The sequence below is a fragment of the Bos mutus genome, chromosome 12, assembly GCF_027580195.1.
Source record: "Bos mutus isolate GX-2022 chromosome 12, NWIPB_WYAK_1.1, whole genome shotgun sequence".
Lineage (NCBI taxonomy): Eukaryota > Metazoa > Chordata > Mammalia > Artiodactyla > Bovidae > Bos > Bos mutus.
In genome coordinates this window covers 26,130,073-26,156,866 of record NC_091628.1, presented here as the reverse complement: position 1 = coordinate 26,156,866, position 26,794 = coordinate 26,130,073, and the positions used below count along the sequence as shown (strand labels likewise).

The 26,794-nt window shown below is 32.6% G+C and overlaps 1 protein-coding gene across 6 annotated transcripts in view; it reads left to right on the top strand.

Moving 5' to 3' along the window:
- The window catches only part of NBEA (neurobeachin), a 672,120-nt gene that overhangs the window by 163,630 nt on the left and 481,696 nt on the right, over positions 1-26,794 (top strand). For 5 of the 6 annotated variants that reach the window (XM_070380422.1, XM_070380424.1, XM_070380423.1 and 2 more), the window contains exons 11-17: positions 6,860-6,968; positions 14,922-15,074; positions 17,153-17,321; positions 17,752-17,831; positions 18,550-18,612; positions 18,709-18,806; positions 22,519-22,611. In XM_070380422.1, the coding sequence (XP_070236523.1) occupies positions 6,860-6,968; positions 14,922-15,074; positions 17,153-17,321; positions 17,752-17,831; positions 18,550-18,612; positions 18,709-18,806; positions 22,519-22,611 (765 nt within the window). Of the gene's footprint in view, positions 1-4,571; positions 4,678-6,859; positions 6,969-14,921; positions 15,075-17,152; positions 17,322-17,751; positions 17,832-18,549; positions 18,613-18,708; positions 18,807-22,518; positions 22,612-26,794 lie in introns of those variants that run through there. The other variant, XM_070380425.1, reaches the window with a different exon arrangement.

The following is a 26,794-nucleotide window of genomic DNA, read 5'->3' as shown; positions in this document are numbered from 1 at the left end:
GTTTATTCTGCTGTGGTTGAATGAAGTAGTATATAGTTGTCAGTTATCTCCAGCTGTTTGTTTATTGTTGTGTTCAACTAAGTCATAACCGGTTTTCTAACCACTAGTTGTCCATTTCTGAGATAGGGATGTTGAAATCTCCAACTATGATAATGATTTCATCTGTTTCTCCTTATTATATCAGTTTTTGTTTTACATAATTTTAAACTCTGTTGTTAGGTATATACACTTTAGATGTTGTCTTAGAAAATTGACTCCATTAACGTTGGGTAATGCTGTTCGTAATCTCTGATATTTTCCTTCCCCTGAAGTCTTTTCTGTTTAAAACTAAAATAGGTACTCTTACTTTTATTTGTTTGGTTTTTATCAAAGGTGCGAAATCTACCGTATAGGAGGAAAGATAGTTGTATGCTAAAAATGAATCTTGACTACAACCTCACACCTTAATAAAATCTAACTCAAATATCGACCGTAAATGTAAAATATAAAACTGTAGGACTTTTTGAGAAAACATAGGAGAAAATCTTTGTGATCTAGGCTAGGCAAAGTCATTTTAGACATGACCCAAAAGTGCGATATATACAAGAAAAAGACTGGCAAATTTGACACTGGCTTCATCAAAGTTAAAGTATTCTACTCTACAAAAGAAACAATGAGAAGACCTTTTACAGATTGGAGGAAGATGATAGAAAATCACTTATTTGACAAAGGATGTATATCAAGACTACTAACTCTTGAACCCTATTAATAAGAAAGCATAAAATCCAGTTTTAAAAAATGGACAAAAGATTTGAGCAGATACTTCACCAAAGAAGATATAAGGATGTCAAAATAGCACATGAAAAAATGTTTAACATTCTTATCAGATATATTTAAAATGCTCTGAGATGTAGCTGAACATTTTTAGAAGGGCTAAAAAAATGAAATATGCATGATGCCAGGTGCTAGCAAGGATGAAGAGCAACTGGAACGTATTACTGGTGGGATTGGCAAATGGTACAGCCATTCTGACAATTGGCAGTTTGTTATTAAGTTAAACATGTACTTATATAACAACTTTCAACTCCTGGATTTGTATTTGTGAGAAAATAAGTGAAAAGTGTTCACACAATAACCTTTATGTGAATGTTTATAGTAGTCCAACTGTTCATAATTGCCATAATCTTGGTACAATTCGGGCTTCCCAGGTGGCACTAGTGGTAAAGAACCCGCCTGCAAATTCAGGGGACATAAAAGACACGGGTTTGATCCCTGGGTTGTGTCAGGAAGTTCCCCTGGAGGAGTGCCCGGCAACCCACTCTATTATTCTTGCCTGGAGAATCTCATGGACAGAAGCCTGCCAGGGTATGGTCCATATGATCGGCAAGAGTCAGACACAACTTAAGCGACTTAGCATGCACAGGTACAGTTCAGATGTGCCCTTTAGATAGTCTGTTCATTCAAGGGAATACTCTTCATCAATTAAAAGTTAAGAAAAAAAAAAAAGAGAGACTTCTGATACATGTAACTATTTGGATGATTCTCAGACAATATATTTTGGTAAAGAAGTACATATTAAGATTACATACAGTATGATTCTATATATATATAACATATCTTGAAAAGTCAAAAGTATATCACTATCAGAGACAAGTAGCTATCCAAGGTTGTTTTGGCTGTTGGGAGAATGTGACTGTAAAGGTCTAAGGATAAATGAGTTTTTTGTGTGTGATCGAACTTGTTTTTATCTTGATTGTGATGGAGTTACAGTAACATGTTATATACACACACAAACACACAGAAAAGAAGTAAAGGAGTTGATTTAACTAAGATCATTTAAAAATGAAATAAATTATGAAAAGGATAGAAAATTCTTGAACGTTTGTGAAGCTTAACTATCAAATAATTATTTCACCTTTCTGTGTAGCTAGCTGTTTTAATATTTATTTTATTTTATGGCGGTTTCAGCACTTACAAGGTATGTTTTTAATCCTACCTCTGTAAAATAGGCTGGGGCTTGGCTGAAAGTAGAGCCAGCATCAGGAGAAGAACCTGGCTATTTGGCCTCCCTGCTTTGCATGTTTTACTCTTGAAAGGCATAGCATATGAATATATAGTTAAGATCACTTATTCATCCTTATAATTTATCTCTATTTTTCCTTTGAAGCTTTGAAGTTCTTAGGTATTAGGGAGTTTCATCATTAAATTTCTAAATTTCGCATGTATTCATGGATTACATATACAGTGGTGGTCCCACTTGTAACATGCCCAGAAAGCTTTTGTAAAAGTCTAGGACATTTACAGCATTGTGAACATCCTTTGGTTGAAATTAAATTACACATAGGCTTTAAGCATTATCTTTTTTTACATTGGAACCTTTTAATAAATACCTACTGGTTGTTTATAGAGAACTGTGAACAGAGATGATCAAAAGGCTATCTGGTTGTCATACAATGTAAATTCTGGTAAATGCTATAAACTTACACATAATGATGCCATAAGAGGTTTGGAATTTATTCCTTTACATGTACAAATTTTAAAATTTCATTTTCTTCATAAGACAGACTTTGAAAGATTTCAGTTGCAATTTTACAAATGTCTATTTTTTTGCTGTAATATATCTTGTCAGAAACAAAATAGGCTGATGAAACATGAAATTAAAATCTGTTACCAGAGCAAGAAAGGTAAAAACGTGTAATAGCCTGACTAATATTTAGTAGGGCCTTTAAATAATGTTCCCTGACAACCAAGACAGTGATAGCAATTCAGTCCTGAAACTGAAAGAAAAGGTAGAAATTACTGAGGAGAGATTCCATGGCTTAGGGTCTAAGGATTTCATGTGTTCCCCAGTGTATTTCATCTGTCCTCACATTTTGCTGTCCCACATTTGACTGTTTTCCTTATTTGACTTTGAAGATAAATGTATTTTACTTATTTCAGCATGTATCTCCATTTGATGTCTGAATTGATGAATGACAATTTGTGTATCAGGGTTTATTGCCTAAGTAGCCAGTTAGGTAGCAGTCTTTTGAGATAGCATCTTCAGGAACATTTGGTCCAAAAGTGACTGCTAAAAGTACCTGGAGTTAGAAACTTTTGGTTTAGACCTTTCTAATTTTGAACTGTGAATGGATTTAACTCCTCTAACTTGTGGGATGTTTTTTGTATGTATCACTGGAAATTAATTATGTTGAGTGTGAAATTATTTTGGGTATGGACTTGAGTTGATTTCTTTTACGGTTTTATTCCTACTAGGATCGCTTTCATCTTGGAAGAGTTTTGTAGTGAAAGAAGTAGCATAGAAACTATGTTTTAGATATTTTATATATGTATTCATCTTTTGCAAGATTTCAGTGTTTCTCAGTAGTAGATTGGGCTACCCAAAAGATGAAAGCATATGAAAAAGTCAAAAGATTTTCCTCTGTTACAGGTACCTTAAATCTTGTTAGAACATAATCTATTTCTGAATTTATTCTGACAGTTATTTTGCCTGTTAGGTTTCTTAAGAGATTAAAAACACCCTTATGTAAGTGGAGAGGGTGTTGAATTTCAGGGGGAACCTTCAAATTTTTACATTATTAATTCCATTCTTCTTAATGCATTTAAAAAGCCTATCTGGCTGAGGTAATTTGATTGTTTCAGTACAGTGTAAATTGAGAAGCCAGTTTCCTGTACCCAAAGAACTGTCTTTGAATTGAACTTAGGTTATATATTCAGTCTTACTCATTTCAGATATTTTAGGTCTATCTTTATGATATATTGTATATTTAAATAGTAAAATTCCTTCAAGATAATAAGAATTGAAATCACATTACATGGATTATCTACATTAGTTATTTTTTAAAAAATAATGAAGAAATTGAAATGGATTGTTAGATTAAAATAAAGTCAAGATCTATATTGACATAAATTTTAATGACTCCTAAAGGTAGTACATATTTTTTCATTAGTAACAAAAATGAGTCATGTTTATACATAGTTATTTATTATGATCAGTTATTTATGGGGCAAGACTATTGTGGTTATTCTTAATAATGTGGACCAGTAAAGAGATTATTAATATGCTAAGTCATAGAGGTATTATCATATTATTTCCTTCATTTTTGCTTAAGGTCTAGCCCTTTATTAGTATATTTGAAATAAATATTTCTTAATTAAAATTCATTAAGGATCCAAAGATGGTAATTATTTTGAAGAAATAACCCTGTAGGTTATTAGTGTCATTTTCCTTAAAAGAAGACAGTATTAAAAACCCTTAACCATTCCTGAAGTAGAATCACTACTTACAGAACATGTTATAGTACTATCTGTTGAAAAGTTTAGCAATTTGACTTTCTGAGGTAAAAATCAGTTTACTTTTTCTCTATCAAATAAAATATTCCTGTGAAAATCTGTTTCTGGGTATTGCTATACTTTTCAAAAGAATGTTCTGTCTTGTGTATACTAGTTTTGGCTGATACAAATACTTGCTTTTTGGTTTATCCTAAATATTTAGATCCTCTACAGATGAACTGATGTGTCTAGACAGGAAGTGGTATGTAGGAGATATAGGAATGGGCTGAAGTATCCTTTATATTTGCCTTTGTATCTAGGGGAGTTGGAAATAGGCAAGAATGGAGAGAAATTTTGTATGGCAGTACACAGAATTTTGCAAGTTTATTGTGAGCCCTGAAGCAATCCGATGCATTTTAGTTACTGGTAAGTTTGTTAAATTATGTTTGAAAATGTACCTCTTCGAAGATGGCCATCTATTTACTAATAAGTCCACCATGTCAAATATACCTATTTTAAAGATATTTTTGAAAAGATGTAGTATTGCTATTGCATTGGGTTTTAGGTATAAATTAAAAATACTTTTGTTAGTGAATGCGTTTTACTTTTCAGTTGTTGTCATAGTTAAAATTGAAGTAAAATTAACATTATATGGCTTGTCTTTGTTAATATTTTGGAATAATAAAATTAATATTTCTCATTTTGTAAGGGAACTCCACCATGTTTAGAAGTCTTAATTAATTCATTAGTTGTTTGAGAAAGAGTGTTCCTTTTGACATCAAAGAATAAGAACGTCTAGGGCATCTTTGTCATTTTGTATAGTTCCGTATAGGAGCGTGATTTATTGTAAGAAATACTTACTTTGTATTTTATTTCATGGACCATAGGAACCATGGTGAGGCATTTCTAGTCTTTCTTTTTGGCAGTGCTGATGTTTAGGAATTTTAGTTGTTCTTTCCCACTAAATCACTAACTCATGTGTAGGTAAGAATTCCATGAACAGGTCAGGAAATTGTATAATTTCTATGCAATAGTTTTCTTTATTTTTTTTCAGACACTTAGGCAGACCTATTATGTGTGCTAGTGCTTAAGCAATTATTTGTGAAGTGGCTTTGACTATTGATAAAATTCATGTAAAATGGACTAGATTGCTTATAGGTGTTCTTTACAGAAACATTAAAAAAATAAATAAATAAAATCCCAGGGGATTCCTTGCTATTTGTGTTCTTCTTACAAATATCTATCTTTGACTTTAGGACAAAGTACAAGAATATCAGTGATTTGCAATACTAGTTTACTATTTTCTTTTATGTGGTTTAAAGACAGAAGACCAGTTAATACAATTGAATTTAATTTCTTGAAACAAAGTATTTTATTTAAAATATTTAATATATACTATCTAGCTTATATCAGGCTTTCCATTAAACTATCAATTTTTATAGTGATAATAATGATGCTAATTTTCTATTGACTCTTTTTATGAGAATATTTCTGATTTGAACAAAAATAGCCCCATTATCAGAGAAATGTGGTGTTAATCCTATAGAAACCTGAAGAACTAGAGTAACTTCAGAAAATAGAATAACTTTAGTTCCTTTTGAGTCTTCAAATTTTCCTCGTTACCAAATTTTCTTAATTTCATGTAGAAATGAGTAATTGTGAATCTAAAATATATTTAGAAATTTATATAAATCTAAATATACAATTTGGGGTATACTATAAACCAGTGTAAGTGGATATTAAGTACTGATAAAGTTTGGCTTGGAGTTATTTATTATTATAAACTACAACAAAGATATATTATGAAGAGTATATATTTTCTTGATTAGGAATGCTGCCATGTATCAATGCTGCTGATTTGAAAATTGTGTAATTTTGTGAAGTAATACATTAACAAAGCTTAACGTAATGCAATCATTTATTTTTCTTTTGTTTCTTCCTTCATTCCACAGACATACCAAGTACATTATCTTTGTCTGGCACACATCTTTTTGTGCTTTTATGTATTTGTGTATACATTGTGTCATCAGTTGTCACTTTTTATTTCAGTATGACATAAATCATCTTATTTTCTTTGCTCTCATGAATTTTCCTGAGGGCATATATGGGACATAAGTAATATGTTGCATATTTCTCTAGATATTTTAATATATGTATGTGTGTGTATATATATATATAAGTTGTTTTTGAAAAATAGGTCTAAATGAAAAGTTTATTTAAAAAAAAAAAGGTGACCAAAATAATATTGTTTAAATATTTTAAATTTTCTAAGAGAGCATGGGCTTCAAAAGAATATCATGGTAGTTTTTATTATGGAAAAGTATGTTTCTTATGTAAGATTTACTTCAGGGAATATATATGTATAAAGATAAACTTAGATATTTTACCTTGGAATGTAAAATAACTCCATAGTTATGTTTCTATATAATGTTTAATTTTAAAGATATAAAACCTTATTTTTTTCATGCTTATGAGAAATATTCTTACCTAAGATAACAGCAAAATAGATTAAAATTGAATATGATTGTTACCTTTTAGATTAATAAAATTGTGTTTATGATCAATATTTGATGGTGACATAATGGAATTATCTGTACTTTACATGCAGTGCTACTCTTTTGGCATTCCTGGTTGAACTACTTAAAAGTTCAGTAGCCATGCAAGAACAGATGCTGGGTGGAAAAGGCTTTTTAGTCATTGGCTACTTACTTGAAAAGGTAAGTGAAATGTATTGATGGCTTTACACAGATGGACCACTGACAGTCACTCATTATACTTTTTTTCTGTAGTCTCCCCTTTACATTGACTGCAGAGGTCATATATTTGGTTAATTCACAAATATTTTTAAGTTATGTACTTGAATATATGTATAGACACTAAATTGGGTGTTAGAAATCTACATAATAAAGAAATTTTGAATAAAAATAGAAACTAAAGAAAAATTATTTCATCTACTTGTCTTCAAATTTAGAAATGTTTCTCTTAATTATTTTTCTAATTGATTCTTTGCTGTCTTTTGCATTCAAACCAAGTTTCTTACACATTTTATCAATTTTAGTTTTAAGTGGATTTACTTTTTTTCTTTTTGCTTTCTTTCTCAGTTTTAAGGTAGTAAACAAAAACCTATATTTGGTAGCAACAGAAACATTAGTTTTTGCTTTGTCCCTGATTTTAATATATTTGAATGTTTAAAGTAGCATTTTTTTCTAATCAATACATAGTGTAAACAGTGCAAACTAGATCACTTTAATTCTTCCTATGTGTGTCATTTATGCCCTGCTTTTTTAATGACCTTTGCTTTAGTTACAACTGTACTATAATGGCAATGAGTGCTGAGTTTCTGATAATGGTCTCACAGGAGTTTGATTGTACCACGTGATTTCCTTCAAACAGTAAAGTGATATTTCATAAATAAGTTTTTTTCTTTCCTTAAGAAATATCTATCATCATCATTAGTGCTCCCAAACCTCTTCTTAAGAGTTAATCATTAACATTCATATGACATTCAGATGCTTTGTAAATGGAACTATCCAAGAAAATAATAGAGGTGAGACCTGAACTAAGAGAAATAAACTTATTTTTCTCTTGAGAAATAAAATTTAGAGGTCTTTTGGAAATATTTTTTTAACCTCAGATTGATCTACATTTAAAATTCTTCTGTGTTTTCTTTGAAACAAGTACTTTTGTTTCTTGAAGGCTAGAGGAGTAATAAATTATAAAATATCATAGGCAGCATTTTTTAGTCAGATAATTTTTTCAGTAAATTTATTAATGTTTTCATTAAGTCTATTTAGTTATTTTTAATAATAGAATACTCTTTTCCTATGTCTGAAGTATTAAGAGCTGTTTTCAAGACTTGTGTTAAATTACATTTGACAGGAGTTAGATATTATGAAATACCTTTGTGACACTGCTGTTCCTGATCACTATCAGGAACTACCTCTTAAATATACTTAATCGATTTACTGAGGGCTTATTAGCATAATTTTAAAGTGAGCATTCACTTGTACACTTAAAACTTAGCTTAAAATTAGAAATATTGTAAAAAGTCTTCAAATCAAATAAAAAGAACATTAGACTAATAATAATAGCTCCATCATTTTACAGTCCTTCAGCAGTGTATGAGGTTTCTCGTCTTTTCACAGCTTTGGAAGCCTTTGTTATTATCTGACTTTTTTTAGTATTCTAGCCATCATAGTGGATGTGAAATGTTTTATCACTTTTGTATTTGCATTTCTGTGATGTCTAAATGATGTTGAGCATTTGTGTATTTTTTAAGAAATATTTATTACAAAGACCATTTTTAAAAACTGTGGTATTCCTTTTTATTACTGAATTGTAGGAAATTTTTATTCTATATCCCAATCCTTTATTAGATATATGATTTGCAAAGATAGTCTTCTATTCTGTGGATCACTTTATGTCTTAATATGCATTTTTTTGATTACAAATTAAGTTGAGCATTTTCACATGTTTGTTGTCCTTTAAGTTGTGCTCTTTTGCTAAATACCTATTCAGAGTATTTCCACTTTGTCATTTGAATTGTTGGTCATTTTCTTATTGGTTCATGGGAATTCTGTATATATCTTGGATATGAGTCCTTATTGGATATGCATCAATAATATCTCTTCCTCTGTGACTTGCCTTTTCACACTCTTAATCATCAAATGCTTTGTCTGCATTCAGTTCAGTCGCTCAGTTGTGTCCGACTCTTTGCGACCCCATGAACCGCATCACGCCAGGCCTCCCTGTCCATCACCAACTCGCGGAGTTCACTCAAACTCATGTCCATCAAGTCAGTGATGCCATCCAGCCATCTCATCCTCTGTCGTCCCCTTCTCCTGCCCTCAATCTTTCCCAGCATCAGGGTCTTTTCAAATGAGTCAGCTCTTTGCATCAGGTGGCCAAAGTATTGGAGTTTCAGCTTTAGCATCACTCCTTCTCTACATTATTTGAGATAATTATGATTTTTCTACATTTTTTTCTTAGTTTACTGAGTTACATTAGTTGATTTTCAAAATTAAATATTTTTATATTCCTGGAATCCTATGTAGTCATAGATCCATTCCCATTCTAATCCTTATGCTTCTCTTAAAATGACATATCAATGTTAAGTCTTATTTGACTTATTGATATTTTAGTTTAACATTATTTCCTTCTTGAACTGCTTTGTTCAGTTGCATTTTGTAACAACATTATTTCTTTGCTTTCTTCTTATCTCCTTGGCCTCCTTTAATTCTCTCCTAGTCCTTCTTCCTAAACTTTAAAGCCTGTGGTATCCTTGTGCTTAATCCTAGAAATCTTGTCACTTTTCTGTTTACACTGTACTCTGATTGAGCTCAGGGTTCCCTTAGCTTTCCTTATACTGCAGATGCTTATACTCAAATGTGTATCCCCAACTACCAGCCTCTCCCTTGAATCTGATTCCACTTAGATGTTTAATAAGCTTCACAGATTTAAATTATCCAAACTGTTACCTTTGATTTTCCTTTCAAATCTTTTGTCCTTTACTCTTCTCTGTCTCAGCAGTATTGCCCTTCAACAAGTAGTTCAGATAAAAAATGTTAATTCTTTTTGACTCTTTTTCACACACAGAATTCCTTCTGGCAGCATACTGTGTTGTTTTAGTATCAAAACATATCCAGAATCAGTGACTGCTGCTGCTGCTAAGTCACTTCAGTTGTGTCTTGACTCTGTGAGACCCCATAGACGGCCTACTAGGCTCCCCTGTGCCTGGGATTCTCCAGGCAAGAACACTGGAGTGGGTTGCCATTTCCTTCTCCAGTGCATGAAAGTGAAAAGTGAAAGTGAAGTTGCTCAGTCATGTCTGACTCATAGCGACCCCATGGACTGCAGCCCACCAGGCTCCTCCATCCATGGGATTTTCCCAGGCAAGAGTACTGGAGCTACTTATTAATACTCCTCTACTTGTTTCTATGCCCATTTTTATTCACACTGTCATCATCGTTCACCACTAGTTACCCACAGTCCATTTTTTGCTTGCAATCAGATTAGTCTTGAAATGTGCCAGGTCCTTCTAGTCCATCCTTCTCAAAGTAAATTCGTAAGTCTCTTACCTCTGACATATCCCTTACCACTCTCATTCTTTCTTTCTCTGTTGCAGCCACACTGACCGTACAAAGGCCTCTTTGAAGAGCTTTCTCTTAAAAACTAAAATAGTAAGCATGAGCTCTTCATAGGACTTTTGCATTTTCTTTTCACATTGCTTTGGTAATTCTGTAGATATCCACATGGCTTGATTCTACACGTCATTTAGGATTTTGCTTATGACACTTTATCAGAGAAGTCTTCTCTGATAACTCAATAGAATAGTACTCCTTTGCTAACCATCAATGATTATTTCCCTGCTTAATTTTTATAGCACCAATCTGGCTTTTTTTTTTTTACTTTTTGTTTTCTGCTTCCTTCTGCTATAGTGTATGCCTTGGCTTCATGAAAACAGGGACAACATTTTTTGCATATTATTGCTGTATCTTCTACCTAAAAGTATGTCTTCTTTTATACGTATTTGTTGAATTGAATTAAATAAATGTAAAGGGCTTATGTATTTATCTGATTACATAAAATAATTGTTGTCATTGTTCAGTCACTAAGTTGCGTCCAACTCTTTGTGACCCCATAGACTGCAGCACTCTAGGCTTCCCTGTCCTTTACTATCTCCCAGAGTTTGCTCAAATTCGTGTTCATTGAGTCAGTGACTCTATCTAACCATCTCATCCTCTGCCACCCTTTTCTTCTTTTGTGTTGTCTTTCCCAGCATCAGGGTAAAAGAATAACTTTTTATTTTTTCTTATATTAATGTTCACCTGTTTTATTTTCAAATAATCATCTGTTAGGTGAGTAGTGTAGATAATAAAGTTCCATTTTATTTATCAACTAATAACAAGTTAATGGTTAACTGTCACTTAGCTTTATCTCCTTGTTTTAGAAGATACAAGTTAATTATTAAAGAAAATAGTCTAGTGAGAGGCCATCTTATTCATTATGTTTAGACTATTTCATGAAAAACTTTTAAGGTATTTTTGTTTTGTTTTATTTGCCAAAATATGAATTTGAAAAAAAACTTGGAGGCAGTTTGATGTATTCAGTATTTTTATTGTGGTTAATAAGAATTTGATTAATTATCTTAAACATTAAGGGAATATGCTTGCTAGTGTAACTGGAAGTCTAGTGATAGGTGGCTTATCAGTTGTCTTGTTAGGAAACAGATGCTGTGCTCAAACTTGATTATTGAAAGCATTTAATACAAGGCTCTTTAAATGATTTCTGAGCATTGTTAAAGGAAATATCAACATTTGAAGAGATGAGAGGAATGTATGTTTAAAACACAATTCAAATAGAAAGATATTTTAAGTATAGGAGAAGTATACCTGACTAGAGTGTGGCCTTTAATAAAGGAATATAATGTATTGACCTCAAGGGGGGAAGCCAGGGAGATGAATGTCCCAGACTTCATTTTCTTCCTATCCTTTAATTTCCTGCTGGAGTCTTCAACTAGCCAAACCCACTGGAAGCACAGAAATAGGATGGGGAAGGTTGGAAAATAATTCATTACAGCCAGAAAAACATATCCAGTAAGTTGGACTTCAGGGTTAGCTTAAGTCTCAATTATGTATGTCATCAGAAACCAGGTTTTTCTCTATCTCTCTACTGCTACCTACAGTTATGCTTTTGTGCTGTAGCTATTATTCTTTGTGGTCATAGAGTTGCTGGGCCGACTTGGTGCTATAAGCCTTCACATCCAAGTGGAGAGAGCTCTTTTCTCCCAATTACTGAAGAAGATCCTTCCCTCCAGTTTGACTGATCAGCTTAGGTCTTGGTCTCTTTTGAACTTAATGTTGTGAAAATTTTGATGCTCTCTCTCTGACAACAATAATAATACACATAAATGATAGATCTTGGTGTCCATAAGGAGCTAAATGGGTAATGAAGATCGACTATGTTATGATACACCTCTAGTAATTAAAATAATTTCCCACAATGTATAGTTTGCTTGATATATGATGCATGTTTTATATATATATATATATATAGAGAGAGAGAGAGAGAGAGGGAGATAGAAGAGGTTCTTTAAAAACATTTCTAGCAATCCATTTCATTGTGGGCTGCTTTAAGTGTGGGGAAGACCTCTTTTTACTGCATAGCAATTTCTCTCTCTAACATTCATCACTCTTATTTGGCTTAATAACTTTTTGGAGTAGATATTACAATAAAATAGTTTTTTCTAGCTTCCCAGATTATACTTCCAAATGTGTTTATTCACCCCTTATATAGCACTTCTTGCAAACTATGTATTCAGTTACCACACAAAAGTAACATCATATAGTTTAAATTTCAGAGCTTGCACTTTACAGATTAATAACTATAAATTGTCTTGGAGTAGGAAATGGCAACCCACTTCGTATTCTTGACTTGAAAATTCCATGGGCAGAGGATCCTGGTGGGATATAGTCCATGGGGTCGCAAAGCGTTGGACACAACTGAGTGACTAAGGAACTAACTATAAATTATCCAAGAATAAGTCTCTTTTTAAAATAGCTTTCCTTGACAAAATGAAAACAAATATCATAGTTTAAAAATATTTTCAATCTATCTTAGTTAAAACATTAAAACAAAATTGGATATCCTTCTATCCTCTTCTGATCAGTGTTTTGTCTTATCTGTTTTATTCTTACTCTGTTCTTGAATTTGACATGAATTCAGTTAAACATTTAGTGAAGAATTATGGCAGGTTCCAGACAGTTAAAAGATGAATAAGATAGTATCCTTTTTTAATATCAGGAAAGAAAGATATGTAAATAACAGTTATCCAAGGTAGACAGAATAAGTACTGCATACTTATAGGTAAAGGTCACATGCTTTTGAAGAACTTTCATTTTATGCCTGGTAGGATTTTGTGTGGCCAATAAAAAAGCACAATTGTAGAAACATGTGTCCTAAAGATAAATTTTCGAATTTAAAAAGCTACCCAACAGTATAAATTGCTATGAAGAACAAAATAACTTTTTTTTAATGATGTTAAAGGACCCACCTGATGCTTCTAAGCATATCTTTTAATTAGGTGGAGAAGTTAAAAGCTTATTTCCAGATTATGAATTAGTTCCTCAAATGAATATGTTCCTAATGGTCAATCTGATTTTATATCACTTAAGTGTTTTTATAGACACATGACAATTTTTATAGGCTAAAATCTGATCTATAAGATAGGTTCTAACTATTGCTCTGTTATTTTTTTTTTTAACTTTACAATATTGTATTGGTTTTGCCATACATCAACATGCATCTGCCACAGGTGTACACGTGCTCCGCATCCTGAACCCTCCTCCCTCCTCCCTCCCCATACCATCTCTCTGGTTCATCCCAGTGCACCAGCCCCAAGCTTCCTGTATCCTGCATTGAACCTGGACTGGCGATTCATTTCTTATATGATATTATACATGTTTTAATGCCATTCTTCCAAATCATACCCCCTTCCTCTCCCACAGAGCCCAAAAGACTTCTATACATCTGTGTCTCTTTTGCTGTCTCGCATACAGGGTTGTCTGTTATTTTAATTTTATTCCCCTCAGTTCAGTTTAGTTAGTTCAGTCGCTCAGTTGTGTCCAACTCTTTGTGACCCCATGAATTGCAGCACGCCAGGCCTCCCTGTCCATCACCATCTCCCGGAGTTCACTCAAACTCACATCCATCGAGTCGGTTATGCCATCCAGCCATCTCATCCTCTGTCGTCCCCTTCTCCTCCTGCCTCCAATCCCTCCCAGCATCATAGTCTTTTCCAATGAGTCAACTCTTCACATGAGGTAGCCAAAGTGTTGGAGTTTCAGCTTTAGCATCAGTCCTTCCAGTGAACACCCAGGACTGATCTCCTTTAGGATAGACTGGTTGGATATCCTTGCAGTCCAAGGGACTTTCAAGAGTCTTCTCCAACACCACAGTTCAAAAGCATCAATTCTCCGGTGCTCAGCTTTCTTTACAGTCCAACTTTCACCTCCAGACATGACCACTGGAAAAACCATAGCCTTATTCCCCTATCCATGGTTAAAATAGTTTAGAATTTTAAAGTAGTATTACTTTTTGTATTAAAGTTCCTTTAAAATGAGTGACCAATCTGCTTTTTTGTAACTCAAATATTTATTTATCTTTGTCTACCTCCCCCTTGCAATAAGTTATTTTTTTAGGATTATTTCTTCCATCTTACGAAGTTTTCATCTAAAGTTATGTTCTAAGGCTTGGTTTGAATTTTGTCAGACTGTTGCTGATCTCACTGTCTGTGTTTTGTCACATAGCCTACTAATACAAAATCATTGCTAGCCTGCTAGCCTTATACTTCAAATTAGTTAAATGTTACCTTCTCAGTAAAATCTCTTTAAACCACCCTTCCACACATTTTCCATTCACTTCATGTTCTTTTTTCACACTTTTCATACACTTGTTATATTTATCATGTTACATGTTTTACCTTTTTAAGTTTATTGGATGTCCTTGTCTTCTCTTTTATTAGAATGTAAGTTTTTTATTTTTATTTTTTCCAGTTTTGTGTTTTGTTAACTAGTCTTTCCTCAGTACCAAGAAGCATACCTGTCAAACATACATATTTCCTGAGTACTAAATGAAAAGCATGAGCTTGAATTTCCACTTTCTTTCTTTAGTCATCAAGAGTTCATATAACTAGAGCTGTCCTGGAGCAGTTTTTATCGTTTGCAAAATACCTTGATGGTTTATCTCACGGAGCACCTTTGCTGAAGCAGCTTTGTGATCACATTTTATTCAACCCAGCCATCTGGATACATACACCTGCAAAGGTATACTGTTTAACTTCAGTTATTTTATTTTAATATTATAAATTATAAATATATAGTTATTGGATCTAAACTGTTGAGTAGAAAATGTTGAAATTTTTCAATTTATGTTATAGTCAGTCTGAAGCAGTCATATTAGGCAGTATTAAAATCAAAAAGGTAAATACTCAAATATTAAAATAAGTGGAACTATAGTTAAAAATTATATTTTTTTAATGGGGTGATGAGAAAGTTCTGGAACTAGATAGTGGTGATGGTTGCTAAAAAAATATCAAACCTGTATTTCTTAACCTATTAAAGGTGAAACCCACTTAGACTTAAGACCAAAATTTGAGAGGTAAAACTATAAAGCTTATAGGAGAAATTGTTGAAAGATACCTTTACAGTTTGATGATAGCCAAAAGGTTCTTAATTAAGACCTTCCAAACCTCTCTTTTTAGGGGGTTAAGTAATGCATTTGATAATATCAAAATTAAGGATTTTGTTAAATGATCTCCATAGATGATGTTAATAAATAAATGATAGATTGCTGCTAAGTCACTTCAGTCGTGTTCAACTCTGTGCGACCCCATAGACGGCAGCCCTCCAGGCTCCGCCATCCCTGGGATTCTCCAGGCAAGAACTCTGGAGTGGGTTGCCATTTCCTTCTCCAATGCATGAAAGTGAAAAGTGAAAGTGAAGTCGCTCAGTCATGTCCAACTCTTTGCGACCCCATGGACTGCAGCCTACCAGGCTCCTCCGTCCATGGGATTTGCCAGGCAAGAGTACTGGAGTGGGGTGCCATTGCCTTTCCAAAATGATAGATTAGGAGGTATTTTACAATGTTAAACTATTGGGATAAGAGGGAAATATTGAATATTAGCCTTGATTCAGATATTAGTATTGCATAAGTGTTAAATTTACTGAGTAGAGGAATTATATTATGTTCTATGTAGGAGAATGGCCTTATTCTTAGGAGATTCACATTGAAATATTTGGTGGTGAAGTGTCTGAATGCTAACAACCTCCTTTCAAACATTTCATCAAAAAAACAGTTTTATCAAAATATATTTATACATCTATATGTATAATATAATAGGAATAAAGGAAGCAGATGTGGGATAATATTAACAGTTGGTAAATCTTTTATGATAGTTACATAACCGGAGAAAATAGTGATTAAAAACATTCAGAATGTAAAAGGAACTCTTGAAAAATCAATGCTAAAAATATTAAAATATTAGGCTTGATTTAATAAATGCATTCTGAAGTCATTAGATAGTGACTTACAACCTTTTGAAGAAAGAAAATCTGGTACAATGATTGTTAAGATTAGGAAAAGAAAAAAGTACCAGATAACTAATTATATCACAATAATTGTCATCATTGTGGCTGGAAAATTCATTCTATTTGAGCATAGATTTTTTTTCATGATATCATGATATGTAAAAATATTTGTTTTAAAAGAAATTTATTCATAATTTTTTAGATATCAGCATAACATTTTTATTATTTTGCATACCTGAATTTAGCTCTCTTTTATTCTAGTAGAAATCAAGGGACATTTTGAGCTGCCTTTTGTAATTTTCAAGTCTCCCACATAACTTCAAAATTCTATTTTTTTATGGTTTGTCATTTTAATTATTGTGGTAAAAGTCAAACCTGGTGTTTGTTCATTCTTTAAATAGGGTGGTTAAACTTGTTGTCTTTATACTTACATGCTAGATTCTGATACTGTGACAATAGGTTAAGAAAATTTGAAATTACATGAACTTTTAGGGTCTATGACAACAATGTATAATTTTTCTAAATATGATATAGCTGACTGATATTATGTTCCTTTCAACTGCTACATTGTACTTTGATTAAGGGCTTTAGTCTAGCTGGCTTTTTAAATAATTTTATTAGAATATGTTGATTGCAGATTATCTTTATAATATAAATAACACTTAGTAAATAATTATTTTTAACCTCATAATAGATGATTCTTTCTCAGCCTTTATATAGATTTACATTTAAATTAGAATAGAATGTATATTTTTAATGTAAGCACTTGAGGCATTTTAAATTTATTTTAATGCTTTGTTAATATTCTGTACTAGGTTCAGCTTTCTCTATACACCTATTTGTCTGCTGAATTTATTGGAACTGCTACCATTTACACCACCATACGCAGAGTAGGAACAGTATTACAGCTTATGCATACACTAAAATATTACTACTGGGTCATTAATCCTGCTGATAGTAGTGGCATTACACCCAAAGGTTTAGGTAAGTACAGTATTACCTATGTAAGTTGTGCCATGGTGATGAAATTGGGAAAGAAATTAGATGAAGAAATATTGGGAAAACTTTGATTTGAGGGGGAAAAGGGAATTTATTAAGTTAATAAAAGTAGGGAACTGTATCCATGTAAGACAGATGTTATAATTTATCAGTGAATAGTAATATATTATAATTTAAAAAAAATAATTTTTTCCCAAATCTGACATTAGTAAGCAATTTGAAATTGCCACAATCTGAAATTTTATATTCTCTATTGTTGAAACTGTACAGAATTACTACTAATTTATATTATAATTGCAATGTATATAATTTAAATTTTCCATAATATCACAATATAATTTCATTTAGCTTATTATTTAATAATAACAATGATGGAGGTTTTTGGTTTATTTTTTTGATTTCTGTTTTATTCTAGATGGTCCCCGGCCATCACAAAAAGAAATTATATCACTGCGGGCATTTATGTTACTTTTCTTGAAACAGCTTATACTAAAGGTAAACAGTTTTACATAATGCATAATTGCAGTATATTAAGTGAAAAGAATTTTTGCCAGAGTTTAAATCAATATTGTAAAATCAGTAATAACTACCTTCAATTCATGAATTACTTTCAATATTCTATAAATCTTAGTATTAACTCTTGTTGAACTTCACTTTGCATTAAACTTTGTGTTAAATATTCTCTGAAAGTCTCCATACTGAGGGATGTAACAAAAACAGACAAGGAATATGTGCGTGAAAATTGAGCATGAAGATTTTATTCTAGAAAATCATCTGTGTTTCTGTTTGAGAAGTCATATGTTACATATTTTATCATAGTAGGATTTTTAAAAGATTAAGATATATAGAAAATAATGGCAAAATACACAGTAATTGATATTGTAAAGTCTTATTATAATTTGCATCATTTTAAGAAAAGAATATGGGATTAGAAAATAGTGATTGAATATACTTAGATGAAGAAAATATAATATTTTTGATAGTGAATTCAATCAAATATTAGCAATTTTAGACGAATATACTTTTCTAAGTATTTATTTATTTAACTTGATTTGATATAGCCTATGGGTTATGAAGTATCTGAGTATTATAATTAAAGCATCATTACTTTTAAGTAGTTTATATTTTATTTTAAAATGATTAATTTGATGTATGTCTTTAATTAAAGTTTTAATTTTAAATTTAAATTAAATATATATATATTTTAAATTAGGATCGAGGGGTCAAGGAAGATGAACTTCAGAGTATATTAAATTACCTGCTTACAATGCATGAGGTAGGATATGGTTTGGGTCTTCCATTTTAACAATTTTATTCAATGCATTAAAAAACATTTATTATTGAATAAATATTGATGATCCTTATTATGCAGGATGAAAATATTCATGATGTGTTACAGTTACTAGTGGCTTTAATGTCAGAACACCCAGCATCAATGATACCAGCCTTTGATCAAAGAAATGGAATAAGGTATGAATATAATATAAGTATCATTAGTAGAGTTTAATTTAGTACACGTATGCTTCCCAGAATAATCCTATTCAGTTAACTTTTGGGTATATATAGAAAAATCTTACACATAAGAAGGGAATAGATGGAGAAAGCTGTTATTAATCCTCCTAATACTCAGGAAACTGATGAAATGTATAGAAAATGGGTCTCAAGTCTCAAAAAAGAGTAATTATATTGTTACTGTAGTAAAGGCATTTCAAGAAGTTGAAAGAGCAAATTTTTTGACAAAAAGATGAGAGCACATGGTATATTTCAGCTAAAGAAAGCTCTAGAAAATTCTAAGTTTGGGCTCAAGAGGTAGAGAGTGGCCAGGTTGAAAGATCCATTAAATGGTAAGAACTTTAAATTTTTTCTGTTGGTGATGAAAACTAAAGAATTTTGAATATAGAAATGATTTGCAGATTTCTATTTTTCCAAGGAGCAATGTGGAGAATGAGTTGGAAAGGGATAAAACTAATGTAGCAAGACCAGTAGAGAAATTATTTTATTCGTAAGTATTAGGGATAATGAGCCAGGACAATGGCAGTGTGATGGGAAGATGGGGATGAAATGTTTTTGAATTAGAATCCAAAACCGAAGAATTTGAAAACTTTAGTTATGTTGATTGTAAAGTAATTGTGTAGATATGAATAAAACAGTTTCTTGGTTAGTATTCTTAAGTACGTTAAACCTATAACCTAGCCTCTTAGGGATTCTCTCATTTTTTCTGGAATCTGAGTTATTTGTATAAATAAGAAATCTAGGTAATGCCACATGTAACTCAGTGAGCTTTCACAGGTTTTAAAAAGAGTTTGGAAAGAATATATTAATAACTGTCAAAAGACTATATTATTAGTGCTTCTTTTACTTGGTCATTTATATCAGCAAATAACAACTTTATAATCTTGAAGGATTTGCTTTTCAAGTTAGAGAAGCCATCACTTTATTTCTATGTGGATATCCATCTTGTGACATCACTCTTCCCATTGAGTTTACAACCCATGGGGTTGCTAATCTATTTGAATAATAAAATTATACATTTCATTAGTAACAACTACAAGTATATTTTACTGTGAGATTGAACTCTATGAAATTGCTGAAACTTAGTGATTTTACTGAATAGTAGCAATTTCATATGGTACAATCATGTTTCTCATAGTTGATACCAGCTGGACATGTCACATTGTTTGTTACCAGTATGTTAAAAACAATCACAAAGATGAAAAATTTGCTACTTTAGTTTTTCATTTTAAAAAGAATGTGGAGAATGTAGGTTCTTGTTTAAAATATTGAAAAAATAGATATATTAGGTATAAAATTTTAAAATCTATACCCTAGAAAATAGGAACTAAAGGGTAACAGTTATGTCTGGGGAAATTTTTGATTAATTATAATTCATACATACTAAGAAGTGAACACAAAGATTGCACTTAATTTAATACTGTTAATATTAAACTGGGCTTAAAGAAAACCTTGTGGTAATACAACATTGAACTGAGCATCAAAAAATGTAATATTTTTGTATCTCAAAACCTTTAAAGAAAAGTATGCTAATGCTAAGTCACTTCAGTCGTGTCCGACTCTGTGCGACCCCATACACGGCAGCCCACCAGGCTCCCCCATCCCTGGGATTCTCCAGGCAAGAACACTAGAGTGGGTTGCCATTTCCTTCTCCAATGCATGAAAGTGAAAAGTGAAAGTGAAGTCGCTCAGTCGTGTCCGACTCCTAGCGACCCCATGGATTGCAGCCTAACAGGCTCCTCCGTCCATGGGATTTTCCAAGCAAGAGTACTGGAGTGGGGTGCCATTGTAGACAGTTTCTTTTTTACATCATTTTCTGGCTGAATATAGTAGGCTAAAGCAAATTAACTAGAATTCACCTATCAGATTATATTGTAAGTAAACGGTCATTAACTGAATCGTTGGTAAATTTCCTATTCATTCTTCATATTATTTTTTAAATAAGTACTTGGTTGTAAAAAAAATCCTATGTAGCATAGATGTCTGATGGCCTTAGATCTTTCATGTTTCAAATGTTAAATCATAATTTCTGTTGATCTCAGATGTATTTATACCTTTTTATCCCTTAAACTCAAAGTTATTCCTAGAGAATAGGAATTCTGTGGAGTTTCTGATAACATGTTTGAGTAGAGTCACATTTTTATGCTGTGAGGTTTTACTTTTGTTTTCAAGATTATTTTTGCTATTGAATGTTCTTTTTATGATTCCCTGAATATTTCTCTTTTTTTGAAATGTATAACTTTTCTATGGGCTTTCCAGTTGACTCAGTGGTAAAGAATCCACCTGCCAGTGCATCTGAGGCAGGTTCGATCCCTGAGTCAGAAAGATCCCTGAAGTAGGAAGTGCCAACTCACTCCCGTGTTCTTTTCTGTGAAATCTTATGGCAGGCTGCATATAGTCCATGGGGTCACAAAAGAATTCGACACGACTTAGTGACTAAAACATCAATGACAAAATAATAACTTTTCGGTTCTCATACTTGTCTTTTTTTTTTTTTTCATTACTGATATTGGTCCTTAATAATTCTGAAAGTATATTTCAGTGTAAATTTACATTCATTTAAGAACTTGAATGGCAAGAACTGGAGTGGCAACCCACTCCAGTATTATTGCCTGGAGAATCCTATGGACAGAGGAACCTGGCAGGCAGTCCATGGGGTCACAAAGAGTCGGACACAACTGAGTGACTAATGCTAATAACTTGAGGCTTTTCTAAAAAACTATCTTCTGAAGGAAGTAATCACTCTTCTCATCATCTATTCTTCAGTAGAGTAATAAGATAGTATTATCAACAATATATTATTTTGTTTTTAATAGTATAAGCTACTGTTAAACAATTTAAAATAGATGTTATTAACTTTCAATTATTTGTTTTTCTCTGTTACTGTCCCTGAAATGATAGGAAAATTATACTTTGCAAACAGATCGGAGAGAACTGAGCAACTAAGTATCCACACACCTTACAGGAAAAAAAAATTATTTTTTGGAAAAAAATGAGATAAAATTTCTGAAGTACATATAAATATTATTTGAAGGGATTGTAAGTTAGGTCATATGTTAGTTTGTTGTACAACACATTTGCGTAGGAACCAAGAATTGAAACTCTTTGAGGAAACAAGTTTGCTTTTTCTGCTACTTCCTATATAGCTGCTTTATTCTTCTGTATATAGACTCACCTTTGTGAACAGAGCAAGGCTGTCCTACCGTTTCTGTTCTAAATCATTTCCTAATTCAAGAGCCCAACAAAGATTAGCTATTGTTTCTCAGAACTTATTCCAAATTTTCAGAAAAGAAAAATTGAGCAGGTATGTACTCCCGTGGTCCAATTAGCCATAACCAGGAAAAAAGGTCATTAAGTACAAATGTTAGGGGAAATTCTAATAGAAGAAGAAATGTGGCTTAACTGAGCATGAGTCTTAATATTGAAAATTATATTCTATGTGCTGGGAGGCATTACTTATGAACAACCAATTGCTTTGTCCTTTTGAGTATGTATTTGAAGTTCAAATATAAAGAAAACTAATATGCTAGTTTTCAAATTTTTTCAAAGAATTTAAAATTCTGAGATATTTTATGTTTTATACATTTATAATTTCCTTGTAAAGTATACAGTGCTTATATTTTTAATATTCAAATGTGCTCAAAAGATCATTTATTTCTATATATTTTAGGGTAATCTACAAATTATTGGCCTCTAAAAGTGAAAGTATTTGGGTTCAAGCTCTGAAGGTTCTGGGATATTTTCTGAAGCATTTAGGTCACAAGTAAGTTGATGTTTTTCATAATGAATTATAGAAGTATCTACTGAAATTGTGTTTTTACTGGTTTAGTAGCACGTAAATTTGATTGGAATGATGTTACAATGAAAATAACTTCTTACGGTAAAAAGAAAAACATTTTATAAAAGAATTTTTTTTAACAGTTTCTCACTGTTAAGTAATTTAAGTAATTTACTTTATTCCTGTTGCATGCTTTTAAAGATAATGTAACATATTTCATCAAATAAAATAAAGGACATGGGGATATGCTTTCAATGAAAGCTTTCTTGACACAGGCAAATATGTATATTGAGGTTTTGCTGACAGCTAAGTCAATATTTAATATCTGTTTGTATTATTTTCTAATTTTGAGGCTTATTGTGATCTGAAGATCCTACAATATTCCTTTTTTCCCCAAAGTCCAGAGTTTAGACACTTTTAAAAATCATTTGCTGAGAAAAAAATAAACAAAAATCACTTGCTGATAATAATGAATGTTTTTCATACTATGTTGTCCTGTGCATGAATAGTCTTGTATAAGTCCATTTTATATACAAATGAGCCCAAATACTGCCATTTAGCAACGATGGATAGGATTCCTCTCAGAATTTTTGAATTGCTAATTTTTTTTTTTGGTATTTTGAACTGTGGAGAGTGATCAATAATACTAATGAAAATTTCACACCATTCAGATAAAACATGTCTAACATGCTAAATAATCTAGAAAAGTAAATATTATTTTCATTTTGGTACCAAATCAATAGTTAAGAGAGAATGGTGATATTATAGATCTAGAGAATAGTTCAACAAAGCCAGGATTGTAGAAAAGAGTAATGTGTTCTTGAGGAACTGTAAGTTTACTAGGTGATAGAATACCAGGAGTGAGAGCATATTCAGTTTTAACTTCAAGAGATATGGCTCATGGCACCCCACTCCAGTACTCTTGCCTGGAAAATCCCATGGACGGAGGAGCCTGGTAGGCTGCAGTCCATGGGGTCGCGAAGAGTCGGACACGACTGAGCGACTTCACTTTCACTTTTCACTTTCATGCATTGGAGAAGGAAATGGCAACCCACTCCAGTGTTCTTGCCTGGAGAATCCCAGGGACGGGGGAGCCTGGTGGGTTGCCGTCTATGGGATCGCACAGAGTCAGACACGACTGAAGTGACTTAGCAGCTTAGCAGCATTTAACTTTGGTTAAGAATAGGAAATTGATTGGGAATAATTAATAAAGGCTTCTTCCCTCTATGCAAGCTCTTAAAAATTGTCAAGAAACACACATTTTAAAACATAGAAATGTGGAAACGATAAGCAGAACTAACCAGTACATGAAGAATAGTCACTGGAAAATATTGCCATGAAGTACACAATAAATATAGTTAAAATTTTTACTGTAAGTTTAAAAAGTAAGAAAGAATTTCTTGTGAGAAAGGGAAGCTCCAAAGCAGAAATTTACGAAGTTAGAAGAAATGATGGAATAACTTTGAAATGTTGAATCATGAGCTAACAAAAATTTCAAACAAATTGGAAGGAAAAACTCTCACACAAAAATGAAATTGGAAGATGCTCAAGGAAGAGAAACTCTGTGGATAGCACAGTAAGGTACACGGAAGATAAAAATGAAAACAAAGCAAATAATGTGCATGGAATATATGGATGCGCATTATATGGATGAATATAAAAGAGTTCAGAAGGATTAAAGAGGAAATGATCCATACAGAAGACATAGAAATTCCAAAAACATAAACAGCGTAAATAGAGTTTCCAAATAAGAAAAGCAGAACAATGTAACTAAACAAGTGTTTTTAAACCTATAATTCAGTGAGCTTCTAATATAGATCTTGCCATCCGTATTAAAGGGTATATGCTGTGTACCAAGAACATTTTTCTTGAAATGGTCTGTAGAAAAGTATACTATTGGATTTAAATATAATTTTTATAAGTCCTTTTTTCAACATTCACAAGTTAAAGGGAAAAAAAGTTACTCTGGGCTTCAGCTTGTCTACGACAACCATCAGTAGAAAATGTAAAGCAGTAACTGTCAAGTACTCAAGAAAATGGAAACCAAAGTATCCTTTACATAAAAGTGTGCTGCCAAACAATTTTTAATCATGTAAGGAACTGTTTTTCTGAATAATTCTTGAGAAAATTACTAGGGGTTAAGTTCAGCCAATTAGGACTGACTGGACAGACTACAGCCAAGTACTCTTGATGAACACTGAATTAATTTAATAGTAAAACTAAGACTAAAACAAATAACAGACCGGTATCTCCTTTTTGTATGCCCTAATAAGGTAGAAATTCTATTGTTATAATGAATTGAGAAAGAGCTAGGGAAAGGAGGAAACTAGACAAAGTTCAAAGAATCAAAGGATATCCATGTAAGCTGACAATAAAAATGTAGGCCTATTGAATAAAATTTGATGCTTTAGGAGAGAGGAAAATTTGAGTAAATATGGAGATTTTATCATTGCCCATCATTGGGAAATACATGAACTGCCTACACATAAAGGACCTCTTATTCCTTTATAACAACAAAGATGAACAGTTAAAACTGTAATGCTCATCAAGACTTCCCTGGTAGTCCAGTGGTTAAGACCCTGTGCTTCCAATGCAGGGGGCATAGGTTTGGTCCCTCGTTGGGAAACTTGAGCTCCCAAATGCCATGCAGCCAAGAAAAAGAAAAGATGAAAAAAAGAAAACTGTAACGCTGTCAATATATTAAAAAATACTGTATAAATAAAACTGAGAACAATGCATATAATGGATGATTTTTAAAAATCTATAAAATTCAAGAAGCATAAAACGTGACATATGCATGCTAACTCCTTTCAGTTGTGTCCGACTCTTTGTGACCCCATGGACCATAGCCCACCAGGCTCCTCTGACCATGAGAGTCTAGGCAAGAATTAAGGTGTGGGTTGCCATGCCATCTTCCAGGGGATCTTCCTATCTAGGAATCAAATCCACATATCTTAAAGTCTCTTGCTTTGGTGGCATGTTCTTTACCACTAGTGCCACCTGGGAAACCCAAAACTGTAATACATAAATACAAATGAAAAAAATCAGGAATCATGGTCTTATTATTGGACAAGTTAGAATTCAAGCCAAAAAGCAATAAACAACATAAACAAAGATACTTTATAATATTAAAGGTTGAAACTTTAATGAAACAGAAATTACAGGAGAAATAATCACTAATAATTTAAAACATTGAAACAAACTCTAATTCACCCCAGCCCATAAAAAGGCAAAAGGGAGAGGAATATAAATAGTAAAGTAAATCTGATTAATATAGCTTGAAGTCAGTAGGTACCACATTAATAAAGACTGTAACTCCCAAGTGCTTATGGAACATGAATGAAAATTTGACTTGGTGTGAAAGTGAAAGTATTAGTCTCTCGGTCATGTCTGACTCTTTGCCACCCCATCGACTGTAGTCAGCCAGGCTCCTCTGTCCATGCAGTTCTCCAGGCAAGAATACTGGAGTGTGTTGCCATCCCTTTTCCAGGGATCTTCCCAACCCAAGGATCAAACCTGGGTCTCCTGCATTGCAGGCAGATTCTTTACCATCTGAACCACCAGGGAGGCTGGACATGGTAGGGTGTAGTAGGGTCAAAGAAAAAAATCCAAAACAGAGAGACAAAACGGTCAAGATTTTCTTGTTAAAATGCAACAAAATTGAAAATAGGAATAAAATTTAAAAAATAAAGTTTCTTCTTCCTAGACATTTAAAATTTATTAAACAACTTTTGTGTCAAAGAGAAAGTACACTGAAATTGCAGAATTTTTAGAAAACAACTTCAAAACCCCATTGAATACAGCTAAAGAAGTGCTTGGGAGAAGGAACTGGCAACCCACTCCAGTATTCTTGCCTGGAGAATCCTGTAGACAGAGGAGCCTGGAGGGCTGCTGTCCATAGGGTCGCACAGAGTTGGACACAACTGAAGTGACTTAGCATGCATGCATGCATTGGAGAAGGAAATGGCAAACTACTCCGGTATTCTTGCCTGGAGAATCCTCGGGTCAGAGGAGCCTGGTGGGCTGCGTCTATAGGGTTGCACAGAGTTGGACACGACTGAAGCAACTTAGCAGCAGCAGCAAAGAAGTACTTAGAGGAATATCATAGCTGTGAAACAATAGAAAAGAAATACAGAATAAAAGAATTAAAGCATAAACATTAGATAAG